The sequence below is a fragment of the Sciurus vulgaris genome (assembly GCF_902686455.1).
Source record: "Sciurus vulgaris genome assembly, chromosome: 15".
NCBI lineage: Eukaryota > Metazoa > Chordata > Mammalia > Rodentia > Sciuridae > Sciurus > Sciurus vulgaris.
In genome coordinates this window covers 37,614,966-37,630,501 of record NC_136476.1, presented here as the reverse complement: position 1 = coordinate 37,630,501, position 15,536 = coordinate 37,614,966, and the positions used below count along the sequence as shown (strand labels likewise).

Genomic DNA, 15,536 nt, shown 5'->3' with positions numbered 1-15,536 from the left:
ATGAGGTTTTTTGGTGTCTCTTTGTTGCTTACACAGTTTTTCACTTTATATGCCATGTTTACAAGGTTTATCCATGTTGATGAATGTGGATATCAGTCCTTATTTTCTTTTTGTTTTTTGAGATAGGTTCTTATTGTGTTGCCCAGGCTGCCCTTTGATTTCTGAGCTCAGGTGATCTTGCCTCAGTCTTCCAGATTGCTAGGACTACAGGCATGTTCCACTGTGCTTGGCCTTAAAAATCTCTTGTATAGTTCACTAATTATCTTTTAGTTATATGTGATTTGCCTTTTTTTTTTTTTTTTTTTAAATTTCTGTGCTAGGGATTAAACCTAGGACCTCATGCATGTTAGGCCAACAGTTCTACCACTGAACTATGAACTACATCTCCAGCACATCATTTCTTACTTGAAATTGTATTCAAGCTAGCTATCTTTTCTAATTTTTTGACTTTTAAAAAATTTTTTATTTAAAATTGTTTTTTACATGTATACAGGGTAATAATGTCTGACTCATTCTACCATACTTCCCATCCCCACCTCTCCCCTCACTCCCCTCTATACAATAAAGTTCCTTCATTCTTCCCTACCTACATGTCCCTTCCCTACCTATCAGCATCCACTTATCAGAGAAAACATTCAGCCTTTGGTTTTTTGGAATTGGCTTATTTCACTTAGCATGATATTCTCCAGTTCCATCCATTTGCCTACAAATGCCATAATTTCATTCTTCTTTAAGGCTGAGTAATATTCCATTGTGGATATGTACCGCATTTTATTTATATCCATTCATCTGTTGAAGGGCATCTTGGTTAGTTCCATAGTTTTGTCAAGCTACCTATTCTGCCTCCAATATTCAATTTGTTCCATATTCACAATGACTATCAGTGATCTTTCTTTAATGTAAATATGATCCCTTTCATTTTCTGATATAAAACACATTAATGGCTTCTTATATTCAGGGGAGAAAAGTTTGAAATGCTTACCAGCTTTTACCTTTCAAACTTTCTTACATGCTAGAATAAATGTTTCAACTCTGGCTCCCTATAATGGTGTTTATAGTGGTGCGTAACAATTTTTATGATTTTTCTACTCGTTTTGTAGTAGAGTTGTATTTGTGCTTATTTTTGGGATGTTGTATAAGCATTAGCAGTTCATTATAATTAGTAGGTGCCTGAAGGTGTTGAAAATGTTTTAAGAAATGGCATACTAGCTGAGGATATAACTCAGCTGATAGAGTGCTTGCCTCATATGCACAAGGCTCTGGGTTCAGTCCCCAGCACTGCAAACAAAACAAACTAATGACATACTAATAATGATGAATTGAAAGGAAAACTTTACATAGTATTTACACTGACTTCTGATACAGTGATACTTGAGACACACGTACAAATAGGGAAGTGTTTTGGAAGCTAACATGTTGAAAGAGGAGTAGTCCCTGCAGTTTCAAATCCTATGTAACATAGCCCTGACTTTCTCATTTCCCTCCATGCCTCCGTGGTATATACCCCCTGCCCAGTACCATGGGGCATAATCCCCATGCTACAGTACCGTATTCTCACAATACCTTCATACCTTCTTCCCTCTCCCCAGTTTGGGCTAGGTGTCTCTCCTGACTTATTGCATTTTGTACATACTTCTGTAAAATAATACTTCAGCAGTATATCACTTCACTTATTACTTGACTGACTCTCTGGAAGCATGGTCTCCATCTTTCTCCCATTGTTAGTACAGTAGTGGCACATAGTTATTCAGTGATAAGATGATGAGTAGATATATAGATTGCTGCATAAATGCTGTGCTGAAATATGCTAAAGACTAGATTTTGGCCTTGCTAGTTGCATATGCTAATTGCATGATTTGTGTACTTAAACAGGAAACATGGTTATATTGTTTTAGTATGAATTTCAGTTCAGTCGTTTGTTTTTCTTTGCATTGGTGGGTATCAAAGCCATGGCCTTGCACATGTAGCAGTCATTTTTTAAATATTTTTTTAGTTGTAGATGGATGCAATATCTTTATTTAATTTATTTACTTTTATGTGGTGCTGAGGATCAAACCCAGTGCCTCACATTTGAGGCAAGCGCTCTAGCACTGAGCTACAACCCCAGCCCTGTAGCAGTCTTTTTATGAAAGCTTACTATTTAGATTTTCTCTATTACTTTTTTGCCTATCACTTTACCTTAACAATTGGATAAGTCTTTTCTTATTAGGGTTTATGTTATTTTCTGATTTCTTGTGTTTAGAAGTTGTTCTGGGGCTAGTGGTGTAGTTTTAGTAATAGTCTACTCGTCTAACATGTGAAGACCTGAGTTTAATCCCCAACACTGCTGAAAAAATGTTCTAGTATTTCAAGAAATATTTGAATATTATAAAGTATGAACATAAGAGTAAACTATTTTTTTATACTTTAGATATGCCTAAGCCACATAATGAAGAAAAGGATTGCAAAGCAGACATTGATACCTTGGTAGCTGTGTGTGATCTAGCCAACAGGTAAAACAAATTTGATATTTATATTGACTTCCTGTTTTTTTTCTTTTTTTAAAATTTCCTTTAGATCTACATGACAGTAGAGTATATTTTGACATATTATACGTACACAGAGTATACTTATTTTAATTAGGATTCCATTCTTGTGGTTTACATGATGCGGAGTAACACTGGTTGTATATTCATATATGAATATAGGAAAGTTATATCCCATTCATTCTACTGTCTTTCCTATTGCCTTCCCTCTCCTCTTCCCTTCATTCCCCTTTGTCTAATCCATTGAACTTCATTTTCCCCTTCCCCCTCTTTTTGTGTGTTATATCCAAATATCAAAGAGAACCTTTGTTTTTTTTGGGATTGACTTATCTGTATTGTATACTGAGGCTTTTGACAAACCACTTGATAAAAATTTTTCCATGCTTTGAAAAAATATTGGGAGACTTCTGATTTACTCTAACCCCCAAATTTAACATACAGAAAACCTGAACCTATTACAGCTTCCTTCAGGAGTAGTCCTGTTTCTTTATTGCCCATTTTCTGTTTTCTCATTTTGGCTCTTAAAACTGATGCCAGGTTGTATAAGGGAGAAAAACAAAATCCCTAAATGTATATAATTCACTTGGGGAATATATTTGATCTTTATTGAGATTAAGCATTGTAAGGAGCAGTAAAACAAAGACATACTGAACCGATTCCTTTTTTTGTTTTTTTAATTTTTATTTTTTTTTTTTGATTGCCTTTTTTTTTTTTTTTTTTTTTTTTTTTGCGGTGCTGGGGATTGAACCCAGGGCCTTGTGCTTGCAAGGCAAGCACTCTACCAACTGAGCTATATCCCCAGCCCTTGATTGCCATTTGACTGTTTTTGTTTGTTTGCATCAGGGGTTGAATCCAGGGGTGCTTAACCACTGAGCCACATCCCTAACCCTTTTTATGTTTTGTTTTTAGACAGGATCTTGCTAAGTTGCTTAGGTATTCCTAAGTTTCAGAGATTGGTCTCAAAATTGCAATCCTCCTGCTTCAGCCTCTTGATTCACTGGGACTAATGGCATGTGCCATGACACCTGGCCGTTTGACTTTAATGGGTGTCTTTCAGTTCACCTTCCCTGAGTAGATGAGGGACAGATATGAAAATAAAATGATGAGGAAAGTTAAACCAGAAAGCTTTTTAAGCTGGGTGTGGTGGCACATACCTGTAATTCTGGTGACTTTGGGCAGCTTGTGAACTTAGTGAGACCATGTCTCAAAATAACAAGGGCTTGAGGCGGTGCTCAGGGGTAGAGTATCCGTGAGCTCAATTTCCAATATTACAGAAAAAAAAAAAAAAAATTCTAAATGTCACATGAAGTAGATTTCATTTTATATGTTATTAGTAAGTTGACTGTTATAACTAGAGTCAAAACTTTTGTGTGAAATTGAGCCATTTGCATTTGCTCTGTAATAATTTTCTTGTTCACAGGAGGTCAAGGTTATGAAAAATTTATGTCTTTATTGTTAAGTTTGGATTTGTTATTTTCTGAATACCTAAGTAAAAAATAATAAAATCTCTGAAGACGTAGTGTTGAAGAAATAGTAAAGCATTAGCTTGCCCATTTTATCCTTATGTTCTTATAGCATGCCAGAGTGGTATATTTGGTGCTTACCAGTCTCAGTTATTTTCTTGGTCTTCTTTCCTTGAGAGAGCAAATTAAATATTTCAACTAAGGTCTCTTGTTGAACTATAAATTGATGGAGATACTAGACTAATATATAAAGTGATTTTGTTCCTGAATGCCGTTGAACCTTGATTCCTTTTTGAAAAATTGTATAGTAAGCTGTACTGTATCAATTCTATATAGGAGATAGACATTCAGCTCCTAACATTTTAGTTCAAATGCAGTCTCTTTTTAAAAAATTTTTTTTTAATTATAGATGAACACAATACCTTTATTTATTTATTTTTATGTGGTGCCGAGGATTGAACCCAGTGCCTCACGTACGCTAGGCAAGCGCTGCTTCACCACTGAGCCACAATCCTAGCCCCCAAATGTAGTATCTTAATATAGGAAAAAGTTGTCATTAAATATTCTTTAATGTTCGCATTTGTCCTCTTTTAATCTCCTAGATCTTTTAATTATCTTGTGATACTTTTTTAAAATTGTAGGTTTGTGACTGAGGATAAGGCTCAGTGGTATAGTGCTTGCCTAGAAGGTGTGAGGCCCCAACACTGGGGGAAAAAAATTATAGGTTGGGGATATTGAAGAGTATTTAGGCAAAGGATTTTTTTTTGTTTTTTTTTTTTTTTTGATGGTGCTGGTGATTGAACCCAGAGCTATAGTACCACTGAGCTACACCCCTCACCTTTTTTTTTTTTAAATTAATTAATTAATTAATTTATTTTTATTTTGAGACAGGGTCTTGCTGAGTTGCTCAGGGCCTTGCTTAGTTGCTGAGGCTATCTTTGAACTTGCAGTCCTCCTGCCTCAGCTTCCCAAGTCCCTGGGTCTACAGGCATATACCCTCAAGCTCTGCTAGGGAAGACTTTTCATGGTGAGGGGTAAAATGCTTAATAGGATGTGAAAGGTTATTATTGTTAGATTGCAGAACAGAAGACCTGTGAGGAGTTGAGTTACTAGGATGTGGAAGTAATCATATTGCTCAAAATTCTTTACTGTTAAAGTATTTTCGAGACTGGCAAGGTGGCTCACGCCTATAATCCCAGTGGCTTCATAGGCTAAGGAAGGAGGATTGCAAGTTCTTTGCCAGCCTCAGCAACTTAGTGATGCTTAACTAAGCAACTCATTGAGACCCTGTCTTTAAATAAAATATAGAAAAGGGGCTGGGGATGTAGCTTAGAAGTTGATCACTCCTGGGTTCAATCTCTATACTTTGTTCATATGTAATATGGATAGACTGCTCGATGAATGAAAAGAAAACCCCTTTTTCTATATAGTTCAGCATTTACTCAAAATTTTATATTTGTAGTGCTGTCATCTTACATTATTAGGAAGTTTTTATGTGAGTACAGTTGATATAACTATTCAATTAAAAACCTGGAATAATGTAGATTTTAGAGTGTATTATTGGCCCTTTCATATGCAGTTATCATTTACAAATATCAAAACAGTCTTCACAAATGTCATTGCTGGTTTTGACAGAGTAAGCTGATGGAGTCTGCAACATACTTAAAACTGGAATTCAAGGATTGGTGATTCCTTCTTTATACACTGTAGGCACTGTTTTTCTTTACAGTGGTTTTTGGGAGGTTTCCATGTTATTTCTAGTGGTGATCATACTGTAGTTCTTTACCCTTAATGTCTGTATTTTCTCCTTAAGTGAACTTTGAAGAGAGGGTAGTGTGATCTTAAGTGTATGTCAGCTAAACATTGTTAGTGTTTGAATCAAACTCCAATCTCATCTTTCTTTTTTTTTAATTTCTATTTCTGACTTCTCAGCTGTGTATGTATAGTGTAACAACAATGGTAACTTAAAATGAAAAAAATTGCTTAAAATTTCTATGAAATCACTTGTCACATTTTTTCTTTCAATTTCTTTTCTAGGGTTTGTAGAGAATCATGTAAGTTTAGTTCTAATCAAAGAATGGATACTGTCATGTTCTAAAATACAAAGTTTTTATATTAGTAATGTAAACAGTTTTGTGTTTGCATATGTTTAATGTCCATTATATTAACCAATTTCCACTTAATGCTTTGTACCATTATATTTGTTTTTAGACATTTAGATTTCTTTCTTAAAAAAAAAGAACTCTTATAAAAAGCATGCCACATTTTTTCTTTTGGAATTGCTCTTTTGGCATAAATGCCATGGTGGGATCAATACCCTTTCTTTTGCTGTGTTACAGTGCTGATTTTATGGGCCTTGCTTAGCATGACAAGTAGATAGCGAGTTAGGACTGAGTTAGGGCTGCTTTAACATTGTCTTTGGTTGTGATGTTAGTGGGTCTAATAGCATGATGCCAGTTCAGAAAAGAGAGAGGAGGGTGTAAAATACGGATCTATTTTACTTTATTACAAGACTCCACAAGAATGATTTAAATAGAAACATTTGTTGTCACCTACAGAAGAACCCTATTCTCAAATGATATTTACTCATTGATTTGGTCAACGCATCAGTTAATGCGTACATATTACACTATCTTGCACTCTACTATCTGAGAGTTGCTTTTGGGAAGGATGTAAATCTTTGTCCCCTTGTCTTCCTGCCTCTAACCAATCTGGCATCTTAATGGCATTGGTCCATAGATTATTGGCCCTGTTTCAGAGAGCTTTTTGATAATTTTAATGTATAATTTATGGAAACATTATAGCCCTTTACCTTTGATATCTGGATTATATCCTGTTAATGCTAAATTGAACCTTCAACAATTGTAGTGACTTTGAATTGTGTTTGGAAGATAAGTGAAGATTCCAAGAGTGCATATTTGAAAACCTTTGAAAAATTAATCTGGGTGTGGTGTTATATACCTGTTATTCCAGCAACTGGGGAGGCTAAGGTAGGAGAATCTCAAGTTTGAGGCCAACCTGGGCAACTTAGTGAGACTGTTTCAAAATAAAAAATAAAAATGGTTGGGCTAGGGTAGCGCACCCCTGGGTTTAATCCGCAGCACCACAAAAGCTTGAGTGCACACACGCATACACACATACACAAACATATTTGCTACTATAGAAACTATTTGCAAAAGCTCTTAATTTTGTACTTATGGCCATGAAAAGGCATAGTACCTACATGCTTACTGTTGACAGTGGTCTCTGTGGTTATTCTATTTTTTAAATTACCTAGGGTAGAAAAACTTTTGGCCTTTGAATTTAAAAGATTTTTGAGATAAAAATCAAATGGTTAGTTTAAAATTATAATTTCCTTTAAGGTTTTAAAATTTAATAAGTTATTTTATAATTAGCATGAAGATATACATGAGTTTTTAATATTCTTCCAAATAGGCAAGGAATCTAAAAGATTAAGGAATAAACATACAGATAGCAGGGAGCAAAAACTTTGAATTAAACTCATGACTTTATATTTACATATTTGCAGTTAAGTCATATTGAACATATGAGAAATTGATTTTAGAGACATAAAATATCAAGAGAATCTTAAATACTCTACTAAAATGAAATTCTATGGTCTGGACCCTGTAAACCTTGTAATAATGCAATTCTAGTAAATTGAATCTGTTTTAAGCCTTTTTCAAGTTTTTAAGCTTTCATCAGGTCATTTCGCCCTTTTAAAAAATGCTATTGACTTAAAAAAATATATAGCAAGTATGTAAAATGTTAATTGGGAGGCTGATACACAAATTGGGCTGAAATACTGCTCTACTTGTCACCATACCTCCGTAGAATAAATTGCCTTTTGATGACCGGGACGAATTGAGTGAAATCGTAACGGACAGATACGGGGCAGACAATTTCTTTAAAATATTAAGACACATCAGGTGAATGGAATTCTTTTCTACTTGTAACTTGAATTTGTTATTGTTTTTTCCTTTTAGCCCTGCCTCTTTCCTGTTACAACCAGCTTCATCATCAGATAGAAACAGTGTCACACTGCTTGAAAAGGTATATTCTAAAACAATTTTCAATTGATCCTGACTGTAGTAAATTATATTGTTTTTGTTGCTATAACAGTTTTATTAAATTTAATTTCTATTTTCTAATTTCTCAGTGTTTGTATATTTTATACCATTTGTGTTTAAATATTCTTTTGCCAAATGGGACCGTTGGAATTATTTAACTCTGCTAGTGAACATATAATTTTATAACAATATTAACAACCTTTTTTAGGTTCATGATTATGCATGAAGCTTTAGTGAAAAAAACTTCAATATATCTAAAACGAACAAATTAAAAAAAAACTTCAATATCAGCCATGATTTTTTTTAATATTACATGTCTCTTTTCTTTAGGATATGGAGATGAGAATTCCCAAAGAGAAAAATGAAACAATATCTAAGAAAATCCCAGAATTTGAAGTGAAAGATTCTTCATTATCAGATACTGTGAAGACTACAGAGACTAGGGCACTTGAAGCATCTCTGATCCCCCCAAAAAGTGATCCTTTCCAAAAAGAGCAAGATCATCTGGTAGAAGAGGTTAGAAAGAGACTGTTGATAAGTATACTTAAATATCTTTTTTCCCCTCAGTGATGTTGGGATCAGTTAATTATTGAGTAACTGGGAGAAGAAGTTGGGGGAAGGGAGGTCACAGATAATAAAAATCTTGGTTAATGAAAAATTGACACCATCATTAAGTAGAAATAGATTACTTATAAATGTACTAAGATTACATCCATGTTTTAGAACTTTCCATTCTATAAATATTATCCAAAAATATAAAAATGCCAGGGTGGTGATTCACAACTGTAATTCTAGTGACTTGGGAGGCTGAGGCAGGAGGATCCCAAGTTCAAAGCCAGTGTCAGCAACTTAGTGAGGCCTTAAGCAACTTAGCAATGCCCTGTCTCAAAAAATAAAAAGGGCTGGGGCTGTCTTGCTCAGTGGTTGATTGCTCCTGGGTTCAATCTGCAGTACAAACCAAACCAAACCAAACCAAACCAAACCAAACCAAACCAAACCAAACCAAACCAAACCAAAAGAACCCCAAAAGTATAAAAATAATACTTCTTTTGTATTTTAGGGATTAACCATTATATAAATTGATATTTAAATATTTTATTGATGTTGCCTATTTCTTGACTTCTTTTTTTTGAATATTAAAACAAAGAATATTTAGAGTTTTTTTCTGTGTGTTTCCTAAAACTTTTGAAAGTGATTATGTGAATTGCTGTTCATGAACTCAGTTTTCCTAGCTAACCCTATCCCTTAATGCTATTCAGCTTTTCACTAGTAATTGAACACATTATACCTCCATTGCTCAGTACTACAGAACTCAGCTTACACCAGCTACTTGCCATTCATTCGTTAATGTTATTTTTTTAAAATGTTTTTTAGTTGTAAGATGGAAACAATGTCTTTATAATTACTTATTTTTTTTAATGTGGTGCTGAGGATTGAACCCAGTGCCTCACACGTGAGAGGCAAACGCTCTACTGCTGAGCCACAACCCCAGCCCACATTAATGATATTTTTTAGTACATGTTTTCCATAACATCTCTTAGCATTATTTGAATTTGGTTAAGCAACTAGAAAATAATCAGGTGCTTTTTATTCCTGTGCAATTTAAAAAAAAAAACACAATTGACTTAGTATATATTAATTTAGGTATCAGAGTTACCTAAATCCTTTATCCTAATCCTGATCAGACTAAATGAGCATTGATTGTTTCAAATAAGAGAACTAGATGCCAGGCATTTTTTTTGTTTGTAACGTGAGTACCAGTTTAATAGTGTATAAATACTTTAAAGTACCTGAAGTTGTTTATTTTATTGACTTTACACTAAAGAAAATATAGACAGATTTATTTTGTTTTTCTTTCCTAATTGTGTAAGGAAAACACATTTTCTGGTTACTGGAGTTTAGATTGGCAGTAGTATGATTAGATAGGCAGTGTAATAGAAGAGGAAAGCCTTAAAATTTTATAAAAATCTGCAAGTACAGTGAAATTAATTTTTTTAATGGTATTTGTGATAAGGATATTTAGTGTTTTATTTCCAAGAAGCTTTCTGTTTTATTGAGCTAGTTTGGTTATGGTTTCAGGAAGTTATTTTGTAGTGATCTCAAGGGGTAGAGATTTTAATTTGCATGCTTTTTGTTTTTTAGTTTTATTGATATTTAGTTAATAAAGAGTGCTATTTCATATACTTTCTTTTCTTTATTTTAGAATATATCCCTATTGTCCACTAATTTGGATATGATAATGAGGTTTTTGGCAAGGAATTATATTGTCAGAATGTATTTTTTGTTAATAGAGATATTATTGTGCAAATGGACTATAAGAAGTGTCTGTTTGCTTTAAAATAGTCATTTGAGTGGATATAGAGTAGTCAAGTCCAAAGATGTGGCAGATAGTAGCTCTGATTACTGTCCACACTACTAATAAATCTTCCCAAGTATAAATCTCTTTACCTACACTTTTTTATATTGGGTTATTTGTTTAAGATGTTGAAAAAATTGTTTTGTGTTTTATTTCACTCTAGATGATCTACACAGAGTACCTTGAAGTTTCATTGTTGCTTTTTATGTGTAGTACCTGGGATTAAACCCAGGGGTTCTCTACCACTGAGTGAACTCCCCAGCCCTTTTAATTTAATGTAATTTTTATTTTGAGACAATCTCTCTGAGTTACTGGTAGGCTTGAATTACAGTCCTTCGGTCTCAGACTCCCGAGTAGCTGGGATTACAGGTGTGTGCGACTGCACCTGCCTCATCGTTACTTATTTTTGTGCCATCTGCTTTGGAGGGAGCTGCTGACTGTGAAGTGCTTATTTTTTTAATTTTTGTTTATTTTTCAGTACTGAGGATTGAACCCAGTGGTACTTTACCACTGATAGACAACCCAGTTCTTTTTTTAAAATTTAAAAAATTTTTTTTTATTTTGAGCAGGGTCTCTAAATTGTCTAGGATGGCCTGGAACTTGAAATCCTTCTGCCTCAGTTTCTCTAGAGGAGTAGCAGGGATTGCACTTATCTTTTACTATTCTTAAGAAGTTTTTGTTGTTTTGACCAGTGGGCTTGGCTATTTTTTCTTTTTCTGTTTTAGGTTGCCCGAGCAGTTTTATCTGATTCACCACAGCTCTCTGAAGGAAAAGAAGTAAAATTAGAGGAACTAATTGATTCTCTAGTTTCTAACCCCTTCTTAACAAGGAAACAAATTCCCCGAACTCCAGAAAACTTAAGTAAGTTGATAATGCTTCCTATCCCATTTCCTCTGTCTTATATATTACAACTCTTAGACCTATGGTCTCTGTTCTGTATGTTTCAACTTAGTTGTCAATGGCTGTTTATTTGTTGTAATGTAAGGGAATTTTAATGAGATATTCAGTGTGGGTACTTGCACTTGTACAGCAGTCTTTCATCATTATTATTTTGTGATGTTAATGTACTTATATAGAGTTCTAATTTGCCATGATATTATCACAGTTTTGTTTTTGTTGTGTTACATGGATTTTTTTCCTGGAAAGTGTTTTACTTAACCACTTTTTAAAGTGTCTCCTGCATTCAGATCTGACTACATTTTTAGAGGCTGTTTTTTCCCAGTCAGCAACCACGCACATTAGCCAAAAACTGTACAGATCTTTACCTCTCCCCAAACATTACCAGATCCTTTTCCCCCCTATAATCTATAATTTGTAGGCAGAGTTCTTAATTAATTAATTAATTAATTAACTGTTGAGACAGTGTCTTGCTATCTTGCCTAAGCTGGCCTCAAACTTGTGATCCTCCAGCCTCAGCCTTTTGAGTAGCTGGAAGGATTACAGACATGTGCCATTACACCCAGCTGACAAAGTTCTGATACTGGTTTTCCTCGAGAAAAATCATCTTGGTTAAATAGTTAAATTCGATTTAATTCAGGTTCAGCTGAACCACAGCCTAGATTTGTTGTTAGCAAACTACATTCTGTGAATCTGGTCCTGCACTGTGTTCTGTTAAAAAAAAAAAAAAAAAAAAAAATTATGAACACAACTTGCTCAGTAGTTGACTTTTTTTTTTTTTTTTTTTTTTAAAGATTCACTGTGGTAATTCATATAAGAACATAGGAAGATTCATTCCATTATCTTTCCTTTTCCTCAACCCCTTCCCTTGACACATTGTTTACAGCTACTTTTAGTTGCAGAGTTGAACTGTTTTGACTGATCAGATGAATGCAAGACTTAAAATGTTACTACTTGACCCTTTATAGAAAAAGTTTACACCTTGGCCTTGATGGACTAGAAAATGTCTTCTTAATTCATGTTATTAATATATATTGTAAAAACTATATTCACATTAAAGGAACGTCTTTTCTTACATGTTTTTACTGTGTTTCATCAGTTGGATATGGAGTTATTTGTTGTTGGAACTTGGTATTTTGTGGAATCGTGGCATCCAGCCAGCATATTTTTGGAACATATACTGAATCAGCTTTATTTTTATCACTAGAAATAAAGTGTTTAATTGCATGCTCTGTGTTTGGGAATATTAGTAAATTGTGTTTTTCCTCTCTGCTAATTAGTAACTGAAATTAGGAGCTCATGGAGAAAAGCAATTGAAGTGGAAGAAAATAAAAGTACAGAACCAATTCAAGTGGATACTGAACATGGAGAAGTATTGTCAGGATCCCTACCTGTGTTGCATAATCAAGAATTTAGCATGGCTAGTTTTTTCTCAGATTTTGACCATTCTCATTTGGCTGAAGAGAAAGTGTCATGTTGCCTTAAGGGTACGCCTCAGAAACATGTGACCCACCATAAAGCTGAATCCCCAGTAGAAGATCAGTCAAATTTGTTAAATAAGAAAATAATTTGTAAGCAAGATTTAGAATGTACAGCTTTACCAACCAAGCTTTCAAAAACCAGCCAGATGGAGATATTCTCCCCTACTGTGGGCAATAGAATAGAAGCGAAAGGTAGAAATGAAGAGGAGTTTATTAAAATACTGGACTGCTCACAAGTTTCTTATAATGAACCTTCCACACATAAAACTATGTTATGGAACTCTTTTCAGCTATCAAGTGGAATTAGTTCTAAGAGTCTTAAGGATGCAGATTTTGGCATATTACATGAAACTCTTCCAGAAGAAGTTGGTCACCTAAGTCTTAATAGTTCTAGTAGTTCAGAGGCCAATTTTAAACTGGAACCAAATAGTCCTGTGTACAGTGACATTTTTCCAGATGATGTGGGAAGACAGACTACTTCAGAATCAGACTTCAATTTACAGGCTAGTAATAGTAGTTATGGGACTCTGAAGAAATATCTTTCCAAGAAAAGGGAAGAATCTTACCTCTTTAATCCTGAAGCTCTTGAAAGACACAAACCAGAATCGAGCCCTTCACCCAAAAATATGGAAGCAGATGATATGCTTAACTTTTTGGATACTGACGATTTGCTCATTGACTATACAAAACCATCTTTACGCATATCCCTTGGTGAAAGAAAACGGTCTCTATCACCACTAATTAAGTTTTCTCCTGTGGAGCAAAAATTGAAGAGCACAGTACCATGTAGTCTTGGAGAACTTCTACCTGATTTAAAAGGTAAGATTTAACTAGACCTTTGCATCACTTACTGGTTTTCTTTCAACTTTTTATAAAAATCATACATAGTGAATGCTGCAGAATCTTGGTTGTTAATGTGATAAAATATGCTCTGTTTTCTTTAATTTGGAGTTTAAGGAGTGAGCCCTCACTTTAGGTACTTTCAGAATCCCTTTCAATGTGTATATAGTTTACAACTGGTTTGGGTCAAAGATATAAAAAAAATCCCAAGTCTCAAAACTTAACTGTTTTTGTAATATAAACTACTGAAAGTAAATCTATTTGAAATCTTCTTGTCTAATGGAAAATGGTTTTATTTAATTAATTTATTCGTTTGTTTTGTGGTGCTCAGGATTAAACCCAGGGCCTTATGCGTGTGGGGCAAGTGCTCTACCAACTGAGCTGTATTTTTTTGTGACCAGATTTGAACCTACGAGTTCTTAACTTCTGAACCACATACGCAGCCCTTTTCTATTTTTTATTTTGAGACAGGGTCTCCCTAAGTTACTTAAGGACCTCACTGATTTGCTGAGGCTGCCTTTAAACGTGCGATCTTCCTGCTTTAGCCTCCTGAGCTACAGGGATTACAGGCATATGCCATTGCACCCAGCTTGAAAGTGGTTTTAAAAATACTGAGAAACACTATTTTTTTTTTTTTTTTTTTAATTTTGGTATGGGGATTGAACCTAGGAGCATTTAACTGCTGAGTCATATTTCCCAACCCCTTTGTATATTATTTAGAGACAGGGTCTTGCTGAGTTGCTTAGGGCCTTGCTAAGTTGCTGAAGCTGGCTCTGAACTTAGAATCCTCCTGCATTAGCCTCCCAAGCCAATGGGATTACAGGTGTGCACCACCATGCCTGACTGAGAAACACTCTTTTAAGTATCACTATGTAATAGTATAATATTTGGAATTTGTTGTGAAATAAATTTGGTGATGGGAATGGGAAGTGGAAACAAAAAAGGTTGGTCAGTATATTAATTTTCTAGGGATGCTGGGGATGTAGGTGAGTAGTAGAGTACTTGCCTAACATATGAGATCTGGGTTCAATCTTCAGTACCCAGGTCTCACTAAGTTGGTGAGGCTGGCTTTGAACTCATGATCTTCCTGTCTCAGTTTCCCTAGCCACTGGCATTATAGGCATGCACCACCACACCCAGCTTATTTTTTGAGACAGGGTGTCACCAAGATCCTTATTGGAGTTTGTTAAATTGCTGAGGCTGGCCTTGAACTTGCAATCCTCTTGCCTCAGCCTCCCGAGTTGCTTGGATTATAGGCCTGTGCCATTGCGTCTGGCTCTCTCCATCTTTTCATAACTTTCTTCCCTTATGTGTCTGTCTCTTCTTATATGGACATAGTAATTTCAGTTAATTTATGGCCCACCCTACTCCACTATAAACTCACCTTAGCTAATTGTACCTCTAAAGACCTTTTTTTTTTTTTTTTTCCAAATGTCACATTCTAAAGGTTACTTAGGTTAGAATTTCACATACCTTTTGAGGGGCACAATTCACCCATAATGGTTAGCATGAATCATTATTGAAACCTGGTAGATAATATGTTGGATTAATCATAATTGTCTTCACTTGAGTATGTTTGAAAAGTTTCATCATAAAGAGTTTTAAAATAGCTCTGTTAGGACAGTTTTGAATCTGGTGATAAAGATTAATTTACACATCTCTTCGATGTGCTCCTGATAATTAAACACTGGTAATTTTGAAAAGTATCCTAGGAGAAATGTATTGCTTTCTGGAGATGAGGTGCTTCAGTGAAAAAACAAAACAAAACAGTAATTTTATCATAGTTTGAGTATTTTTCATAAATGTGAAACTTTGTTAAATTAAGAAATTTGCAAGCCATGCACAGCGACATATGCCTATAATCCCAGAGGTTCGGGAGGCTGAGGCTGGAGGATTTTGAGTTC

The 15,536-nt window shown here is 34.7% G+C and overlaps 1 protein-coding gene across 3 annotated transcripts in view; it reads left to right on the top strand.

The window, feature by feature from the left end:
- Nucleotides 1-15,536, top strand: part of HAUS6 (HAUS augmin like complex subunit 6) — a 44,213-nt gene that overhangs the window by 22,609 nt on the left and 6,068 nt on the right. For all 3 annotated transcript variants that reach the window (XR_013759644.1, XM_079113189.1, XM_079113188.1), the window contains exons 12-16: nt 2,411-2,492; nt 7,975-8,041; nt 8,389-8,574; nt 11,140-11,275; nt 12,592-13,611. Coding sequence is in view for 2 of the 3 variants with exons in the window: in XM_079113189.1 (XP_078969315.1) it covers nt 2,411-2,492; nt 7,975-8,041; nt 8,389-8,574; nt 11,140-11,275; nt 12,592-13,611 (1,491 nt within the window). In the remaining variant the exon portion in view is untranslated. The remainder of the gene's footprint in view (nt 1-2,410; nt 2,493-7,974; nt 8,042-8,388; nt 8,575-11,139; nt 11,276-12,591; nt 13,612-15,536) is intronic.